General features: G+C 36.7%; 1 protein-coding gene across 2 annotated transcripts in view; it reads right to left on the bottom strand.

Annotated features, from left to right (window-relative positions):
• The window catches only part of SEMA3A (semaphorin 3A), a 166,520-nt gene that overhangs the window by 26,016 nt on the left and 119,741 nt on the right, over positions 1 to 20,763 (bottom strand). For both annotated transcript variants that reach the window (XM_030480259.1, XM_030480258.1), the window contains 5 exons: positions 9,372 to 9,514; positions 8,116 to 8,230; positions 7,948 to 8,017; positions 6,736 to 6,880; positions 574 to 793 (listed from right to left, as the gene is read on the bottom strand). In XM_030480259.1, coding sequence (XP_030336119.1) covers positions 574 to 793; positions 6,736 to 6,880; positions 7,948 to 8,017; positions 8,116 to 8,230; positions 9,372 to 9,514 — 693 coding nt within the window. The remainder of the gene's footprint in view (positions 1 to 573; positions 794 to 6,735; positions 6,881 to 7,947; positions 8,018 to 8,115; positions 8,231 to 9,371; positions 9,515 to 20,763) is intronic.

Raw genomic sequence — 20,763 nt, 5'->3', positions numbered from 1 at the left:
ATTCTACAAATGCTTTGGAAAGGATATCATGTTTCTATTTGAATACCAATGCTCATTAAAACATTTTGTATGTGCCAGGTATCTTCATCTTAAGTAAAATGATGCACTCTTCTGACATATGAGCTGGGCATCTTAAGGCAATACTTGAAATACTTGAAAGGCACACAAGACATTTCCCACACCTGGCTGCTTGCCTCATTCATGTTAATACTTTTTATGCTGCACTTCAAAATGGGTACCTCAAAAGACTCATTTTAATACTAAATTATAATTAATAAGGCAAGATATTCCTAATAAAATTCCCTAATAACAGTAGCTGAAAAGAAACTGGTTTGATCTTAATCCAGTTGGCAAAGCTCCTAAAGAATTAAGCTATGCAGGCCACAGCCTGAACCTGTAACAGTGAATGTATATAAGAAAGACCTCCCCATGCACAGTTTTGAGTCTCACCCCAAATTTTCATAGGTATACACCATTCTGCCAGTGTTCTGTCCCTCAGAGTATGAAATTTTATCTGCTCTACGTCTCCATAATGCCTAGAGGACCATATAGTGTAGATTCAAGAATTCTCACCTGTGCCAATGAACATGACATCATATTGGCCATCTTCTGCATCTACTCGATCTACTACTATCTGTGTGAACTGGTAATCCACGTCTGTTTTGATCATGATTGGACGGTTGTTGATGGGGAATACTGGGTTGTACATGGCTGGATGACTTCTTGCAAATGTTATAACTTCATCAGGAAGGTCCTTGGTGGAATCAAAGCCTCCAAATGTTTTACTGGGACACTGGAAATAAAAAAGGAAATATTTTACATTTTATTATCGAACACAAGAAACACATTAGAAATCAATTTCATTACCAACATCCTACCTAATGCAGTCTATAATTAAATATGAGAGGGTATCTAAGTGTATCATGACAGACAGCAAAAGTTCATTCTGTCAATAAAAGTATCTTTTTTTTTTCATTTTGGATTTAAATCAATATGGTTAACAGAATGTAAATTATCCTTATACACCATTTTTCTTACTACTATGCAGTGCAAAAGAATTTTCAGTCATTTACTAATTAGCATTAGTCTTTAACTGGAAGAAGGAAGAAATCCTGAAATATTTAAAATCATTCACTATGAGGCATGCAATTTCAATATTTGGTTATGTATACAACAGAAAAATTAATTAATTATGCCACCATCTTATTTCAAAGTATTGTATTCAGAAATTGACTGGAAGTCAAGTCCTCTCTGAGGAACCAAATACTTAAATGCTGGGACAATTCCCTGTTCTACTGACTTCTCAAATTCTTGCTTGTCTCAACAAGCCTATGTCATCCGTGTAGACCTGATAACATGGATCCTGTTAACGCTAAATCAAATCAAATGAGTCATGCCTTAAATCTATGTCCTTTGTCTCCATTGATTCTAAAGAAAGCCTCCTGTAAATGATGCTGCTGCTGATGTCCATGTGAACAGTTAGGTGAGATGAGTCTTGTAAAGAGCTAAAATAACTCTTCACTGTTGTGTAATGCACAATGTCCCTGTGGAATGAATCTGGTCCCCATGAAGTAATACAGTAAAGAGTCCTTTTGCCCCCTTATATAGCCATGGGTGGGCCAGACAGTTTCGAGTCTAACATATGAAGTGCAGAGGGTTCTGCTTTTCACATTTTGCTCACATTCTCCCAATGTAAGCAAATAATAGAGGCTGAAAAGGGAAGGAGAGGTGAGACCACAGCTTCAGTAGCCACAAAAGTATTCTTCCATTTTCACTTACCACATTCCCTGTGGACACTTGAGGACTGTGGCTAATCACCACCATTTTCCCTCATCTCTTCTGCAGAACTGGTGTTTCATGAACAGTTAGAAGTTACTTTAACATACGCATTAGTAGCGTGTCAGTAACGCTGAATGTATAAAGAAAATGAGCCACAATGGCATTAAATCACTAGTCCAAAGATACTCAGCAAAGAACTTGGTGTACCACATGGCTAATTTGTTCATATACCTATTGAAGACATGTAAAACTCTGAAACCCAGTTGACAATAATTATGTCGTGGCTTTTGAACCTGAAATATAAACAGCTGTTGTTAAAATGACCTAGATAATTTGCCCTTTATATCCATGTATACAATATCTTCCGATTAAATTAAAAACCTAGAGGACAACATCTTATTAACCGAGAATCCAGACCTTGCAGGATGCTCAGCAGAAGAAATCAATTGTCTTTGCTATCACCTTGATCCAAATTATTAATAATTCATCAGAAATGAAATTAAAAAATCAATGTTGTCAAAAGGAGTAGTTGTTATAGTCAGCGAAGGGATGCTTCCAGCATGGACATATAAAGTGTAAATTGTACCTTTTTGGCATATTTGTTAGTAAGCAAATTCCCGCATTCTGTTCCATTACATGGTATGGAAGGGAGGAAGGGAGGGAAGGAGAATATTTGATTACTGCATGTGGAGCAGTCTCAGCAGAAAGCAAGTTAGTCATCTACTTTATTGTGACAACGTTTTCCAGCATTTTATTATTATATGTTCTTGCTTTTTTGTACAGAAACATTACAAAGAGAAAAGCAGACAGGCTATTTATAATCATTGGCCAAACATTTGTATGTCTAAAAAATTGTGTTTAAAATTTTACACTTCAATTTGAAGTTTGCTTTACATCTTGATTAATATTCTAACTAGAGTTCAATACTAATTACCCAGATTAATTAGATAATGATTAATTAGATAATGCATATAAAGTGTTTTAAGTATAACAATCTCTATGCAAGAGCTAAGCATTGTTAATTGCAGCTGGACAAACATTAAAGAAAAGGATTAAATGAATATTCATTTTGATTTTTAGTAATGAATTTCAGCTGTGTTTCAATTGCTTGAATATTTACTTTCTGACTTATTAGAACAAAGGCTTTTACTTGCAGCAATGTTGACCAAGATATATTTTATGCAGAAAAATCATAAAACTAGAATTAGTGTCATAATTCTGTGTTTAAGTTAGAATACCAATTCTGAGAGCCAGATTATTCCTTGGATGCTCTGCTTTTCTGAGAATAAAAAAGTTATAGTAACTTGGTGTCTTTACTTCTAAAGTTTAAAGTTCATTGCCTGGACTAGGCTATGGCTCACATTTGTCCCACCCCACTTTAGAAAGCTGAATAAGACGAATCAAACTCCCTCGCTTTTCAGTTGAGTGAAATGGGTGGGCCCCACCGGTAGGTGAGATTTAGCCTACCCATAGTCCAAATTGCTTGCAGAGGAACCTCAACTCACATGAATCACACGGAATCACAGAATCATTAAGGTTGGAAGGGACGTCTGGAGATGATGAAGTCAGAGAACAGAATGGGACGGAATGGAACAGAGCAGGGCAGAACAGAACAGAACAGGCCAGCCAGGCCAGGCCAGACGAGATGAGACAAGATGAGACAAGATTAGACTAGACTAGACTGGTTGTCCTGAGGAGGAAAGCCCTGCCATGTTTACTTATTTTACGATCACAAAATCAGGAAACACAATAAAGACTTCATCCTTGATGCTAATAGCAGGACTGGTTTTGATATCAGTGGGTCTAGGTCAAGCTAACCGGCAAGGTGCTTCATCAGAACTCATGTTTATATACCACATCAATCCCACTGGTAGCAAGGAAATAGAAAGTTTTCAGGTGCCAAAAGACAGGCATAAATACAAATATCCTGAGAAGTTCAGAAAAATAAGCTTGATCCTGGATTCAAGCAGAGTCAAAGAACTCGTGCATTTAACATTCACTTCCAATTCTTCATTCCCAGTATGCTGTCAGGGGTTTTGATCAGTCACAAGGAGGTAACTATATTATCCCTTCACTGGCTGATTAGGGAATCAAGCAGAAAAAGTCAATAGCTACCATTTTGTAGGAACAAAAAGTTCTTTGCTTATAACTGAAGATAGACTCTTGGTACCATGAAGCAGAGAAACCTTGAGCTCTGTAGCTGAGTTCACAGAAAGTCAGATACGAATTCAGGATGAGGTACCTCATTCAAGATGAGGTATACACAAAAATCCTCCCTTCTCTCCCAAATACTGTTAAGAGGTTAAAAAAACCCCACACAACCAAACAGCAGCAACAAAAACCCCCCAAACAACTGAAAAAACCCCCAAACCGCAACCCAAACAAACAAACAAACAAACCAACCCCAAGTCCCATAGATCTTAAAGGAAAGTTCCTGGCAACTTCTTTGTTAAATGTGAAGCTGATGTAGAATTGTGTACAAAGTTTTCTGACTTTTCACAAGAACCATTAACTTTCCTTTTTCTTTACTCCCACTGGGCAAGGCGCCAGATGCTCAAGAAGTTTATTGGCTCCTCACCTATTAAATTCTTCAGATAATTCAGCACTGTTTAACTGCAGTACAATCTGGAACTGATTCACTGTAAGAAGCTCAGGTTTTCTTTCTCCCTTCCCTTTCCCCATTTTTTGGAAAAGGAAGCCACAAGTCTGACATCTAAAGGAACTTAAAAAACCTTTCAACTTTATTCTTCACAGGATTTCAAAGCCATTGAAAATGCATCCAAATTTTGTTTAGATAAAAGTTCTCATTTTAAAATTCAGTTTTATACTACTGATTAGGATTTTAGCAGCTGTGAGGAAAAAACCCATCTTTTTCAAAATGGTAGACACCAGGATTAAAGTCACTGGCAGAGGGCTAGAAGAAACTGATGGCCTCAGCCACTCTTTAATTAACATCATTTACAGTGGCATGGCCTCTTGCACTACATGATGTGACTGCAGGGCTATGTAGAATAGCATAGTTTGGGATCACATTCGCCCTTAGGCAAGAAAAATGTTTACAATGAAATCTGACTATCTTCGCACTTTCTTTGTGATCTTAGTATAAGTACCTTATGGTGAAATTATAAGAGTAAAATCCATTCTGAGAGGGTGGCCAGAAAAAAAGTATATGTAACAACTGTATTTCCCTACTTAGGCAAAAGGTCTAGTGGCTTAGGTCACTCAGCCACTCAGGGGCTGGATTTGGGTCCCAGCTTTTCTGCTTGTCCTCAGGAATTTGATAGAGTTATTCTTCTCCCATGTGGATTTCAGTTCAAGACCCTCAAACAGGTATTGGGATAACTCACAGGTTCTGAGACAGGCAGAGCTGTGCTGCCATCCTCTAGGGCAAGTATTTGAGTTGAGCACTCAGAAGTTCAATAATAGAGCTGCGTCCGATCTCTGCTGAAGAATGAATGTAACAGAGCTGCCGTGTTGCAGTCAGTTATCTCAGTCTATTTCTGTGACAGAACTACGTGACATTCTTCTTTGTCTGTAGTTTTACATAATAGCTATTATTTGCTTTTTGTCTGGACAGGTTAATCAATACTGGAATCAAAGAGGAATATAAATAAGCAGAACAATAAACACTGACTTATTCAGTCTGTGAGACTGAAAAGAAGATGATATTAGCTATATGAACAATACCAAAAAAATCTACCCATTCACATTTTCCATGGGAATGTAAAACAATACAACCTATAAATAAATCTCTGACATATCAGCATTAACTATAGTAATTTAAAAAAAAATGTTCAGCATCAAATGGGAAATGATACCTCTCCTATGCTGCAGAGCTTGTATTTTAACTCTGGAAAAAATTAGGAATCCCTTTAGCAGTTGTAGGTGGGAGTGAGGAGTGCTGAGGAATCTGGCTCTCAGGGAGCCACTGTTTTCTTCTGCTTAGGAAGTCATTCTCATTTGGCTGAGCATATATATCATCTAACTGTTGGAGATCAGTTGAAAGATCAGGTTGAAAGAACAATTTCAAGACATATGCAACAAAAGTAGAAAAGGGATTAAAATTATTCCTAGTTTATTTTGTGGCTTATATTTAAGGAGTTTTAAAAAAGAATATTATAAACATATATTATTTACTTTTATATCCTTATATGTATACTTGTGTACACCTGTATTTAATCTTCAGCAATGCTATTTCAAAACTTAAATGGGCCAAGCTGGTTTATTTATACTAGCTAAAGAGCTACCCCAATGTATACAATTAATGCTTTTTTCAAAGATGTCCCATCTTCTTAGACTACTGGTAATTGCAGAGGCTGTGAAATATTTCTAAAATGTGATGATATCAGTTGGGAATTGTAAATATGGATTTACATACATTGATATTTTAGTCTATCACAAACAAAAAACCAGAAAAATGGGTAGAAGCACAGATATTTTAAAATGCCACTGGAAATTAGAAATTACTGTAGTCACTCCATCATCCATTGCAGAAATATCTGTCTTACTGCACTAGATTTAATGTCAAGAACAATTGAAAGTTCCTTAACAGCAAGGCAGATGCTCTGTTTTCTGTTCATTCTCATGAAGAATGGCTTAGCCAATATTTGGAACAAAGACAAATTCCAAGGAAAGGATAATGCAGAGTAATTTATTAAACATATGACTTTCAGTAATGTTCTCCAGCCATTGCACAAACTTCTGCTGAAGTTGTTAATACAAATGCCAAAATTGAAATCCAAATGAAGTTGTTACTGCAGTTTCATACTTTACTTAACAAGAAAATCAATACATTTTGGATCTGGAGGAATTGTTGGCTTTCCCTTCTGCCACCCTACCTATTTCATTATCTTTTTCAGTTTCTTTCCTGGATCTCAGCTCAAGGACCATGCAATGTGTGAAAATATTTTCCGTAGTTTTCCCTTTTTAGATTGCTGTATTTCTTAGAGTACTTACAGTTCCTGGTCGTGGATATGGCACTCGTCCTTGGAAGGGAACCCACTGGTAGTTTGGACCATCTCGGTGGGCGTAGGGACCAAGAAATACCCTCCTCACATCAGTCATGCTGTACATGCACACAGCTGACCCCTTGAAGATATTACTAAAAATAGGGGGAGAAGTAATAAAATCAGGTTCTTTAAATTATCAGTTGGTTTAATTGAGTGGAAGACATATGGGAATAGCAGCTTGTTGCTTTCTGATTTATTGCCATGTGCTGTTTATCAAAACTTTTGACATGTTCTCAGCGCAATCCTAACTCACCTCCTGTGAAAGTTCAGCATAACTGATATGATCTCTCAGACATTTTCCTAAGTAGATGGCTGCTATTCCATTCTTTAAAACATATTGTCCCCAGAAGGGCAAACCTTCACTTTCAGTAAAATTCGACAGGGCTGTCCCAAGAGGACTATTCAGTTCTTTCCTACACTTCAATCTTTTTAGTTGTCTTAGCAGTCTCTTCCATCATTTGGGCAGCACACACACAAGCTTCAGTGTTGTTTCTTACCTTGAAATTTCTTATAGAAGGCAGTAAGGACTTGTAAATCTCCGTCTTCCATGCCTGGTTATCACTAGAAACATTCTTTCTGTTTGAAAACTAACACTTTTGTCCTTATAGATAAATGTGGCAATGCAACCATTACTGCCAACCTTCCTCAGGCCAGAGCTACAAGTATAGTTTTGTTCTTGGTGAAAGCACAATGAAACCAAAACACTCAAGTCACAGTTATATGTGATTCAATAACAGAACTTCTGAAAGATCATTAAACTTTCCAGATTTCAGCAATGTTTTTTACTAATATCTCTGTGAGTAGCCAATTTCTCACACCACAGATTTTCTATTTTAACTTGCCCCCAAACAAGCATATTTATGCTTATGCTATTTTTCCAGGTCTGTGAGGAAAGGCCTACAAATTCTGATCCCCTCTATAAAAAGCCAACTCAACTGCAAGAATAGCCTGAGAAACTGATAGTCTTTGTGATTACTAGCTTCAGTGTTGATGTACATTGCTCATAAGAAACCTAATTCATTACTTCTTACTGCCACTGACTTCTCAGTTCAAAGGTTAAGAAAATTCTGTGTTTCTTAAAACCATTTTTAACAAAGAGACCTCTTTAAAACAAGCAGCCACCCGAGTTTCCATGCAAGTAAACCGATATGTTCTGTACCTGGAAGTTGTAAACACTCCATAGACTATTGGATTTTTAGGGTCCTTTGAGTTCATTAGGAACACATCCTCTGTAACAATAACAAGAGATGGAAAAGAAAACTAAGTTCAATTCATATGTGTAATACTTGAAAACATTTCTGTATTCAAAGCCATTTCTGCCACTTACGTAGTTCATCAAAGTGTGTGTCAATGCCATTGGGTCCTGGCACAGAACAAATCAGACGTGCTTTGAGGAAAGTTGTCCATTTGTTTACAAGGCTTCTGTGCCCACCAAAGTCATTCTAATAACAAAAGTATTTTGCATGAATATCTAGTAACAGTCTTTGTTTCAAGTGTCAACAGAGTACAGAGAAAATACAGTAAACAACCACAAGATGCTACTTATGGAAAACAAAGAATTCACCTTCTACATGTAAAAGCATTATTTTGTTGTCAAAGACACTAATTCTGAATTACTTCAATTCTACATTGTATTGTGACATATTTCATAGTAGCACATAATAAAAAAATAATAATAAAAGGCAAACCTAAACTTCTTTATAATACATATATTATAATACATGTACAGCCAGGCAGAATATTTTGCTCCAGAGCAACCAGGCTGCCAGGTCCTGGTAAAGCTGAAGGGGTTTATTATTCTTAGCTGGTAGCGACAAAGTAGAAATGCAAGTCAACAAACTAGGTCAAAATGCCAGAACAGTGGGACCAGTTGTATAGCTGCAAAACTTATGAATAAAGTGCCCCAAGGACTCCATACTTATGGGTAATTGGTTTTCAAGCAGCTACCTTTGGTTTTGAGGAGATAAATTGAAATTGTGCGTATGGATTAACATGAAATTTTACTGTAAACATCATAGTTGCCAAAGCTACCACATTGATTAATATAATTTCATTTGTAGAAATCTTTTCAGAAGTCTATCAGAAGGATATTTGGATGTTTATCAGTGTGGATGAGTGATTCAATCTGCAGTCATTAAGGGTCTTCCGAATGACTGCCCATTTCTAAAACTGAGCTTAAACCACTGTTCCGTTAAATCTTCCTTTGCCTCTATTTTAAAGATTTTCATTAATGTGGGAATGAAAAGGTATTAACATTCCTTCAAAAAGTAAATTCTTCAAATGTTTTTCTGCCTACCTGGAAGTATCACATTTCCTGCAAAAGATTCTCTCTTTTGCAGATACATTCTAAGACTTCGAAGACGCCTATGACTTTTTTAACAAAAAATCTTAGTTTGTGAAGCTTCCCCAAACTTCTTTGGTGTGTTGTCCCTTAACTATTTTTCATCTGGGATGATTTCTGCTTTAGTCCAATGCCAGTGTTAATACTGAATAGTTTATGAGCAAGAAAATACAGTTACTAAAATCACTCGCAAAGCATCCTACAAGTGTTTTCAATCTCACATGAAGAAATCATCATTTTACCTTGCAGATCTGCCCTATTCTGGCATGAGTGGCTTTTCCAGTGTGCTCTCCATCAATTGCATTTTCACGGAAGAAGAAATAGATTTTGTCATCTTCTGGATTGTCACTTTCTGGTATCAGGTGAGCACTAATAAATCTAGGATCTGAGAAGACAATGCCATGGTGCATGTTATTACTCCATGAACTGAGTCACTTGCCTTCCTTGCATAAATGAATTGTGATTTTGCTTCCCAAGAATCAATCTTTGCATCAAATGGCAAATATATCTATGTTAGGTACATCATCACCCATTAATATGACAGGTATTTACATTCCTCTTATCTTTAATACAGAAAGATATTTAATGAATAAAGATCTTAAGTTTATTATTGGAGCAATAACATTAATGAAATCTCTTTACAAAGAGATGTAGAGATTAATGAAATCTCTTTACAAAGGTTGTATAATATTACAGCACGGATTCCTAGTTCTAAGTATTTATTACTGACATTTGTTTCTTTGGATGTTTTGACTTTTCTGTATGTGTCACACATAAAATGAGAGAATTACTGAGACAAATGTAATATTCCTAATTTTAGCAACAATGATACATGTGTAAAGAATTTTGCATCTAGAAATGTATTAATATGCTACTGTAAAAAAAAAGTTAAAAAATATAGTTTTAATTGATATTGTCTACTTCCACTCTGTGATGCCCCAAACCCTAATATTTTTGTCCTGTTTTCAGAAGAGAAGAGAAATGCATTTATGAGTTTCTATTCAAGTTGTTGAAATACTTTGTCTTGTCATTTTTTAAAGATCTTTTTTCAAAGACAACCTTTTTTTCTTGACAATTAGAGTGACAACATTATTTGGTGATAAAGAAGATAGATACATCAACAAATGAAATACATAAAATGCAGGCATACTGATCAGTTATGAAAAAATGGTGGAAAGAAGTTTTAGGAAAGAATTCTATAGAAATCATAGCAGTAAATTTATACCAGTGGTGAATCAGGCTTATCACTGTATTTTACAGAGATACTTCAGCTGGTATCTTTCAGTATATTTAGAAAAAGAAGACATATCCAACAGATTTACCAATCTGCTTTATAACCATTTTATGTCCTGCTGAGATAATTAACTGTGAACTATATTTAACTACTTAGAGTCCTGTTCCTATGTGAAATTATAAGCTATTTTAGTGTCATGCATTAGCATCATCTCAGTGTATGTTTATTGCTGTATAGTCATGGAAATAATGAACTGTACTTTGTTTTGCCAGTTTGCACTAGCTGTCTTGTGAAACCCACTGCCTTACTAAGGATGGCAGTGTTTGTAAGCAACATATTTTGATATATGCATGTGTATGTTTAGATGTTTCTATTATATGAGTACATACTGCATATTTTTGTGTGTGTATATATATATTCTCATGTGCTTTGTGTATATATATTCTCGTGTACTGTCTCTGTGTGTGTATGTATATATATACAGTACATGAGAATGACCATACTGCCTTAGACCAAGGTTTATTTAGCTTAATATACAAACTCCGACATTGTCCAGAAGTAATTATTTGGGGCACAGAAAGAATATAGTAAGTACAAATAATACTTTCCCAGAATAATCTCCCTTCCTCCAACTATTTGCTTTCTGTGTATTTAGTAACTCTCAATAGATTTTTCATCCAGCTACCTGTTTAGATTCTTCTTGAACCCATGCACATTTCCAGCATTCAGAGTGTCCTTTTGGAATTTGTTCATTACATACACAATCTAATGAACTAAAACTTACTTCTGATCTTGTGTTTCGAACATCAATCTTACTAACTTCATTTGGTGCCCCTCAATTCCTGTATTGGAAATGTTCACAGTGTTCAAGATGTGGATGAATTGTGCTCTTACACAAGGGCTATAGCAACGCACTTTGTTGAATTCTCTATTCTTTTTCTATGAATTCCCAATATTTAATATGAATTTGACAGTTCTCAAGCATTGATCTGAAATTTTCATGGAACTTCATGTGCCATAGCCCCAGTACTTCACTTTTCATGGTAATGCTCAGTCCACAGTCCACCATTTTATATGTAAAGATAGGCATATTTTCCTCATGGTTTTCCCCGCGTTTTATCACTACATCATTCATCAAGAATAATTTAATTTGTCATTTGATTGCTCAGCTACCCAGTTGCATAAGATTCTTTTGTAATTTTTCACAGTCTTCCTTTGTCTCACTATGCTGAATAACTTAGTATCGTATGAAAAATGTTCTCATCCTGCTGCTCAACCTCTTTTTCAGGTTATTTATGAACACATTGAATAACACAGATTACAGAAGAGATTTCTGTGGAACTGGGTCTATTACCTATTGTCTATTAAAATAAATCTTCTCAGACATCTGAAAACATCAAAAATCTGTAAGCAGCTTAAGCTCTCTGCCAGTAACTTAAGTTACTAAATTTGCTTCCTTTCTTTTTAGCATGCCTTCAAGTTACACTGACACGTGGCCCAAGATAAATGATATCTAGACTATATCATACTATGGTAAATATCTATTATTTTACATGTGATCTACAGAGCTTTGAGTGCAACTTGTATCACAAGAAATTCAAGGCTACAGCTTGCAAAATTCTGCATTGCAGCTTGTGGAAAGATACATCAGAGAAAGAGGACTCCAATTAATAGACACTGTTCTGGGCTACTGGATCTGGAGAACCTCTTGTCTGAATACACCGGCTTTATGTCTTAAGGACTTTATGAAAAGGGTAGAAAAAAATAATTCAACCAAAACCTAAATACGTTCCCAAATGGTTGAATGATTTGTTTCTAGCACAATGGGTTTTGTAAATCACAAGGTATCAAGTTCTAAAATAAATCACTATATTATCAGGCATCAAAAATCTAACTTTACATTAGCCTGTGATGATACTGTGTGGAGTCCCTTTTGAGTCAATAATATTGCTGGTATAGTATGGGTTATATAAATTTGCCCTCGGTTAGCATATTATTATTCTTTTCTTTCCTTCTCATAATTTTGAAGGTGAACCTAGAAACAGTAAGACAGTCTGGTATTAAAGCAGGACTGATACAAGCATGATAGAAAGAAATGTTTAAGAAATTGACTATATTTATTTAAAATAATTCTGTCAGAGTGGTAGCAGAGGAGGTGGGTGTGAGGAAAGCAGATATAACAAACACCATAGCCAGGGAGCATGTGAATATGCTCTGTATACGTTTCTTACCAGTGCTCATCTAGGATGAATTTAGATTTCAATTAGTGATTAGTAAACCTAAGTCCCTGAAAATAAAGCAGTCACAAAGCCTCATATTAGAACACATCCACTGTACATTATGGAACAGTTTCTGTTGAATAACACTGGTGTTTCTTCATGAGCAAATCTCAGGCTTTTTCATCATCTGGTTAAATCAATAAGTTTTAGTCAATAAAAGATTGGTTCTCCATGTTATAGGGCCCTTGCTCTTGTTACCTGGTGGTGGTTAGTTTTTTTCCAGCTCTTCCATATAACAGATCTATGTTTATGCAATGAAGCAAATGAAGGAAGAGCAACTTACATGTGTTCTGTTGCCTTTAGAAATAGATTCATTTCTGTTTGGAATGAATATAATGGTCATAAAAGCAACATCCTAATTATATATGTGGAGAGAGGGAGAGAAATGTGGTTTGTAGGTTATGAAGCTAAGAAGTAGGTGGTGTGAACTAGTGATCTGTAGTGTGTTCTTTATTGTTTCATTATCAGAGGAGCTGTTTGATTTGCCCGAGGCTTGATGCACACTTGCATTTAACTCCAGGGCCTCAGACCTTGCTTACAACTGTTTAGGGTCATGATGAATCAATCAGCCAGATGGCCGGCAGTCACGCAACACAGCCTCTCCATGGACTTTGTAGCATTTTTTGATTGCTCTTGCTTGTGGTAGGGAAGAGAGATGTTGTCCACAGACGAGGGACTTCTTGACGCTTCTAATTGCTCACCCATGCAGCAGAACAAAGAATGTCATCCATGAATGTGTATGTACAAGTATTGAGACTGCCCTGCCTTACCCTGCAAAATTAAACAGGTTCGGTATCAAGGGGTCCCCATGGGAAGTTTAAAGTAAGTCAGTCAGGGTTGACCTATTTCATACATTCAACACAGCCACAGAAGAAGTGCTGGAATGAACTTCAAGCAAGTTTTACTAAATGGAAAGTGGGACCTTGATCCAAACCCACTGATGACAACTGTAAAAGTTAGTGCATTGCAGCTGTTGTGGATAGATAGGTGTTTCTACCTTAAACTGTGACCCTTAAACTGTGAAGCGCTCAGAAATGCTGTTACAACAGTTCAACACTTTCTTGTTTAAAAGCAGTCTCCCATTGGCTAAAAGTCCAAAGACAATGTTTTGGGAAAATGGATTTAAGGAATAATTTGACAGCAAATATTTTGCAATGATTCATTGCTTTAAAAAAACTCCACAAGCGGACAGTGTGGAAGGGTGCTTTAAAAAACAGCATACATCAAACAAACATGTCTGAAACATGTTTAAGCATGATCAAAGGAGAAACAAAGCCACAGCATAAACATGATCAAAATAAAATTACAGCTAAAAACACTTCTCTGATCTTGCAGCCAATGTGAACAAGCTAAAAATAAAAACTTAGATTTTTATTTAAAACAATCACCCTCGAGAAGCAAATTATTAAAGCACACACCTTTTTCAGTCTCCTTTTTCCAGTTGTCTTGGCTGTGGGGCTATTTCTCAGATCCCACATGACACCTTTGTAGCACCACTTTTTGTGTGCCCTCTTCCAATTACCATCTCTGCACACATTTCACTGGCAGCCGTCCATTAAACTGTCCTTCATGAGAAATCTGGTTCTTTATGAAAACAACACCTTGGTCCATCTGCCTCTATGATTTATATGCCATTGTTTGCTTAGTTAAGTAATGGAAACATGTTTTGCTTGTCTCAGCACTTCAGGTGGAGAAAAAGCTAAGGAAAATCGATCTGCATTGGCTCTTTTACAAATGTTACTCTTTAGCAGCAACAACCACACACACATACTCCCAGTAGAAAGAAACAATAAAAGACAGAAATTGGATTTCTAACAACTGAATTGTATTAGCATTTTAATGAAGATCTATAAACTTGAAGGCACAGAAATTACCTTTAGCTGTCAAGAGTGAGTAAGCTGAAGGAACAGAAGCTGGGGTCATCTCTTCATCACTTGACAGAAGCCAAAGGGAAACGTTTTGCAAAGAGTTTGAACTGGATGCTCCTATCATTGTACATTTACGGTCAAAATGACTAATTTACCAGTTCACAGCAAGAAAATTCTAGGAAACTAGGGAAATTTTATGCTCAGTAAAACTGCAATTGCTATAATTTAATGAAAAGTACTGGAGGGTGACTGGGGCCCTGAGGAGAGGCACAAGAATAGGGAAGCTGAAATAAAAAATTTAACAACAAAAATAGACAGCTACTCAGGACTTCATAATTACACATGGTGCCTGTCCACTGAGACCCAGCACAGAGAGCCAAGCGCTGTCCTCAGAATATCTGAATTTGCCATCACAGTGAGCACTACCACCCACAGAGAGGAGGACTTGCAACAGAGGTCACAAATGTGCACAGCAGAGCTGCCTGCCGTGGACATGCTCAGCAAGGTCACCAGAGGACAAAGCTTTTAATATATGGTGATGAGAGAGCTAAGGTGGTTTGTGGTTTTACACACTCAAATGTAGTTTACAAAACACCAAAGCTTTTAGTGGTGTTCTTGCAAAGTCCCTTCATTTTAATTCTTCAACTTTCACATCTTTCTTGTTGCTGATGATTCAGGCAAACACAGTGGAGTGCTCATGGATTCACTCCCTGCAGTGAAGCTCCTCAGTAACACAGATGGCACCAGGCCACATCCTCAAGGTGGGAACGCTCTTTGCACAAGGGATAACTTGTGGCCATTATGGATCTAATATGAGGGTTCTGTGGTAACTTACCAACAGATGCTGACATGGATGGTAGTACCAGGGACAAACCACAGAGCAGGGATGTGATTTAAAGACACTGTTTTGAAAACCATGAATAGGCAAAGGAGGATGTGTGGCACATAGGCAACGCATGATTGAGATGTGAGCAGCTATCACAAGATAAGAAGCCCTATGGCCACTCATTGATGTTGCAATGGAAATTTTCAGCAGAAAGAGTTTAAAGACTGATGATATTTATCATGCAGTTTATCTTTGAATCAAACCAGAAAGATGCTGACGAACGATGACCTTAGAATAGTGTGTTACCTATGACAGTTTCTCCTTAGAAGTCATATCTTGAGGGGTTTTTAACTTTTCAAAGACTAGTAAAGGCCACTTTGGTGACATAATCAGATTATAACATAGGCTAACAAGTTTAAGATTTGGCTAAGGCTTCTTGTAATTTCAACTGCATATATTCAAAACTCTGATTCAAAATTTCTCAGAACTAAGGAAACAGATCTCCCTCTCTTCGGAATCTACCTGTTATGTTTCAGTGGTGACTTGTTCTGAATTCTATTGTGACATATAAAGATTACAGATTTTCAAGGGTGAAAGTATTAAAATAATATCAGCATGTCGCTCTTTCATCATTTCAGTGCATGGATGAAGCAGCAACAGAACATGCAAAAAGGCAGACATTAAAAAAGACACACAATGCTTTTACAAATTCCTCCACATCTCAGTGCTACATTTACATATACAGCAATGGGAATCTAGTTGTTGTGGCTTTTCAGTCTTCTGACATTGAGTGTCACCTACCTTTCACATTCTGATTGTGAAATACGTCAAATCTGAATTAAATGGTGGTTGTTTTTAAGGAACTGCTGATTTATAGTTGGGCCTCTGCCTTGGATACAAGTATGCAAGTCTCGGGGTATTTCTTGTGAGGAACATTTTGGCTCTGACAGGAAGGAGCAGGACAAAAATGTTGATCTCTGATGCAATTATCAGCTTCTGAAGCCTTTGTTCTAAAGAGACAACAATAGTTTTGATTCCTTGTAATGACTAATTATATGGTGAAGAAAAGTGAATGCAAAAGTGCAGTAAAATTATAGCTTAATTCTCAATGTAAATTAGATTTCTCACAAAACAATGCTTATGATCTACCCACCCTATTTAATTTAAAAGAGGTGATTATTATCTCTTTACAGAACAACAACCAAAATTAACACCTCTTTTCCATTGCTGACTATATTTTAAGGTGTTGCATATCTATCAACACAATTAATTTGAAATTGATTTACTTGTCCTTCAGAGAGAATAATTGGGCAACTGAGAAAACTAGAGTCCTTCACAAACCAGAAAGTAAGGTTTACAGCATATTGCCTCCATTCAGGAATATGTTAATCTCAATTTTCCATATTTTTTAACCTATCTGCAGAAAAAGCTAATGAGAGTTCCAGCAAAGAGCCTGTTTCTTCCTCTCTGGGTCATTTACCTGAAGTTTTTACACTGATGCTTGGAAATGAAAATACGAGAAAGCCTGTGCCTTAACTGTGTAACCTACAACTTTAGAGCTCTGGATGAGTGAGAAAAACTAAATATCACAGTCTTTATGTTAAGAAGTGATGCATTAGGGGAGGAAGTGGAGCATGGAGGCACTGAAGACAAAAGATGTTTCTGATTTGGGGTGTTACACACTTTTGGCAGTCAGAGCCTGCCTTTTGTAAGCTCTGAAGATTCACAGGTGGAGCAAAAGTCCCTGGAAATGCCCAAGCATTTGGGTAGATGACCCAAAACTCAGAGACCAAACCTGTTCCTCCCCACTAATGTGATTTTCTTGGGCCTTCCAGAATGCTGAGAAATGCGTGATTATGTCTTGGTGGAATATTCTTCCTCTTTGCAACTTGGAAATCAAGGGTACAAGAAAGTGTCCAGAGGGCAAAGAGTGAATGCTGCAGCAAACACCATCAGCCAAACTCCTGACACAGCGCATTGCAGGAGACAAATCCCTGGCTGAGTGTGAGGAATAGCTGGAGATTAACAAGGCAAACACATTCCTCTGTAGAGAAAGTGGGATAGCCTTCAGCAGTACGACTGGCAAAAGCATGAAACCCCAAACTGAACAACAGTGGCTTGACAAGTATGTCTTCAGTCTCCATACGTCTCCTGAGACCTAAACACTTAAGACTTCTCTGTCAGCTTCACGCAGTGCAAAACACCGTCTCCATCAGAACCATTTGTCCACATATCTATCAACGTTTTCTGCCTACAATATGAACAAATATGGCCTTTGTGTCATAAATTGTTTATTTTGAAAACAGGAAGAAAAACTCTAAATTTTGTACTGTCAGGTTCAATTTGAAGCGTGTGAAAGGGGTTGTGTAGTTGTAAAAACAATCTCCTCCCCAATGTCACGCCAAAAGACTGGACAGGACTCCGACAACACCTCGAATCTCAGTGAGGGATGTTCATTCATCGGGAAATGATCATCAGCCCCAGCCAGTTCCCAAGGAGTGATCCAGCAGAAAACACTGTAGCAATTTCCTAACCTATCCAATCTCCTGTAATTTAATTTTTTTTTTAAATCCTTTAGATTTGACTATGAAACTGAGGTAATTTTGTCAAACTATGAAAAAGGTCTTGTTGTTATAATTAATTTTTACAGCTGGTGTAAAGCAGCTTGACACAAAATCCATTAAAGTAAGATGAATGAGGGATGGCAGCAAAGACTGAAGAAAGGGCTGGGTGAATGACTGCTTTTAACTGATCTATCAGTGTAACACAGCAACATGAAATGCAGTAAGGCATCTGTAAGCAGAAGCAAAACCCCTGAGCGCAACCTGAGGTATTCAGTGTGATAGCATCAGTTATGGCAACCTTTTTCAGTAGTCATGTGAGCGTAATATGTGACTCCAACTTAATTTAGCTTCAGTCAACATAAGGTATTAACAGGGTTTGTACCCAACTGAAGTAAAGTGTTAGTTTATTAATGATGTGAAACTTAGTTCTGCTCATTAAAAAAAAATAAAAGAAAAAAAAAGAGAAAATATTTGAAAGCACAGGTATGATGAAAACTATGCAGTTGCTTCATATAGAAGTCTTGCAACATCATCTTTTGCACTGCTCTGTCAGAAAGCTGTTCTCCTCAAACTCTCTTTAATTGCTACGTACTTTAATTCTGCACAAGCACACCTTTTTTTTTTTTTTAATAATTGACAGCATTTCAGAATAATTACTGTAACTTTTAAGAATGAAAACCTTGGAGTAACGATGAATCAGACTTATTTTAGCATTTTCTAAAAGCAGTGAGGGAGGAATTTGCTTGTGATACATAAACAGCAGGCAGAGGAATTGGCAGAAAGTTTAGCAAAAGTATTTAAAAAGTAATAAAAGAATGAAATGTAGTAAACTATATAGGTCCTGTAATAAATCGGAAACTGTGAAACTTTTCTATAAAGAATGCCTTCTAGTGACAGGATTGGCAAAAAAAAAAAAAAGAATTAAAGCTGACAGTATCTCAAATATGGAGCAGAACTGAGTATCAGTAATGACAATCCATTCACACAATCTTGTGAAAAAAGCTGACGACTCACTAGTCCATGTAAAATATCTCATAGGAAGGTTTTGCACATTTCCCTCTCATGGAGCTTTTTCTGCCTTTAGCGGAAGTTCCTTTACAGAAACAGGAGAATGGGAAACAGAGACCACAGGGTAGGTAAATGAAGAGAGCTGTGCCTCATGACTGTCAGATTTTATAGTGTGTCAAATGTTTTCATAGAGCTCAGGAAATATGATTAATCTCACTGACATCAGTGGAACACTTTTTACTATTTATAAAGGTATTGAATTTTGCTCAAATGGCAGTAAAAGAATCAATAAACACCAATCTTCAGATATATGGTCGTTTTCACAGATAATGTATTATCAGTGAATGCCTTCAAGTATTTCATAAGAGCTGTGGAGTGAATGAGAAAAATATGTAATAGAGTCTTTTCTTCTGTTTTTCTGAATGATCATCTGTAAAAAAAGCTCTGTCTCCCTGAAAGGTTATCTGGTTTCTTCTTATACCAGCTCATCTAATAAAATCTTCCTACAGATCTTGCTTCACTTACCTGAACAGAAATCTTTACAAACCCACCAACAGGAAATGAAATTTATGTATATAAACATATGTTAAAAATACTCTTTTCCATAATCCAGGAATCCAAAAAAAAAAAAAAAAAAAAATTTACCAGGGCAGCCTATCACTTTAAAAGGCAAATCAGAAAGGGAACTATTTTGTCTTCATTTACTTAGCATAATTGTGGCAGCCCTAATGCTCAAAACACCAAATTCTGCTGGATGTTGTACAAGAGAGAGTGGTCTCAAAGATTTAAAGTTTAACCCTTGCCTTGAAAGAGATAATTCTCCCTGATAACACTACATGACGACTCACTTTCCTAACATGAAACATTCAGCCTACAGCCACCAGTGATATGGATCTGAGAACAGAAGGAAAAAGAGCTAAAAAAAAAAAGGCATATCACCCAGCACTTCAGTTTTGGTGGGTTACTCTCAACAGTTTTGTGGCTATAGAAACTTTCCAGACAATGCTGCTGCTTTTGAGACTTAAATTGAGATTCTTAAAAGCACTGTTACCACATTTCAGTAGTACAGTTATTTATCTGTACACTATCACATCATCTGAGGCATTCACTGATTCTGACTATCAACTATTAGCTGGTGAATACCTATATATTTTAACATATCTTAAATGTTACCATAAAGTTTCTTCTGACTTTTTTTACCTCATGGTACGCAAAAGCACCTATCTGCATGTTTAGAAAATCAAATCTTATAGCCAGCTATTCAACAAGGATAGATGTATCTAAGTCCATGGAATCCAATGGAATAGCTAGGGATGGGATACTTTTGACACTACTTTGAAACCTAAAAGCTAGGCACTGAAGTCTGAGATAAGTAATGCAGCATGCTCCAGAGATCAAGGGGAAAAAGTCGCACTTGGCAATGTGGCAAAATGGGAAGTTCAAGATCCATTGTAAAAACGTAAAGGCATCAAATGAGGAACCATTTGTTAAGCTTTTCTTTTTGGAGGGAAGGGGGGCAATCTGTGTATCACATCTGATAATTGCAACTCTGTGAATAAGGTATATGGGCTTTCTTTGTTTATTTTCTCTGTTACTTAGTTAAACAAGTTACCTTTACAAGTTAAAAATCCATTTGTCTCTCCCATTTGTCTTTTTCTCATCGAGTTCTCTCTCCCATACACCATAGTCATGAATAAGCTAAGTGATGCTGATGGTGACATCGTTTCACCCTTTTGTCTTACAGGTGTTACATGGTGGCGCCTGGGGAGGAGGAACCCTGTGAAGTGGCTCAAGTGGGAATGGAACAGTATGTATCCTGGAAACATGGGTTGCAGAACTAAATGAAGAAAAATCA

The sequence above is a fragment of the Strigops habroptila genome, chromosome 3, assembly GCF_004027225.2.
Source record: "Strigops habroptila isolate Jane chromosome 3, bStrHab1.2.pri, whole genome shotgun sequence".
Taxonomy (NCBI): Eukaryota; Metazoa; Chordata; class Aves; order Psittaciformes; family Psittacidae; genus Strigops; species Strigops habroptila.
Note: the sequence above shows the minus strand (reverse complement) of the source record. Positions and strands in the feature narration are given on the sequence as shown.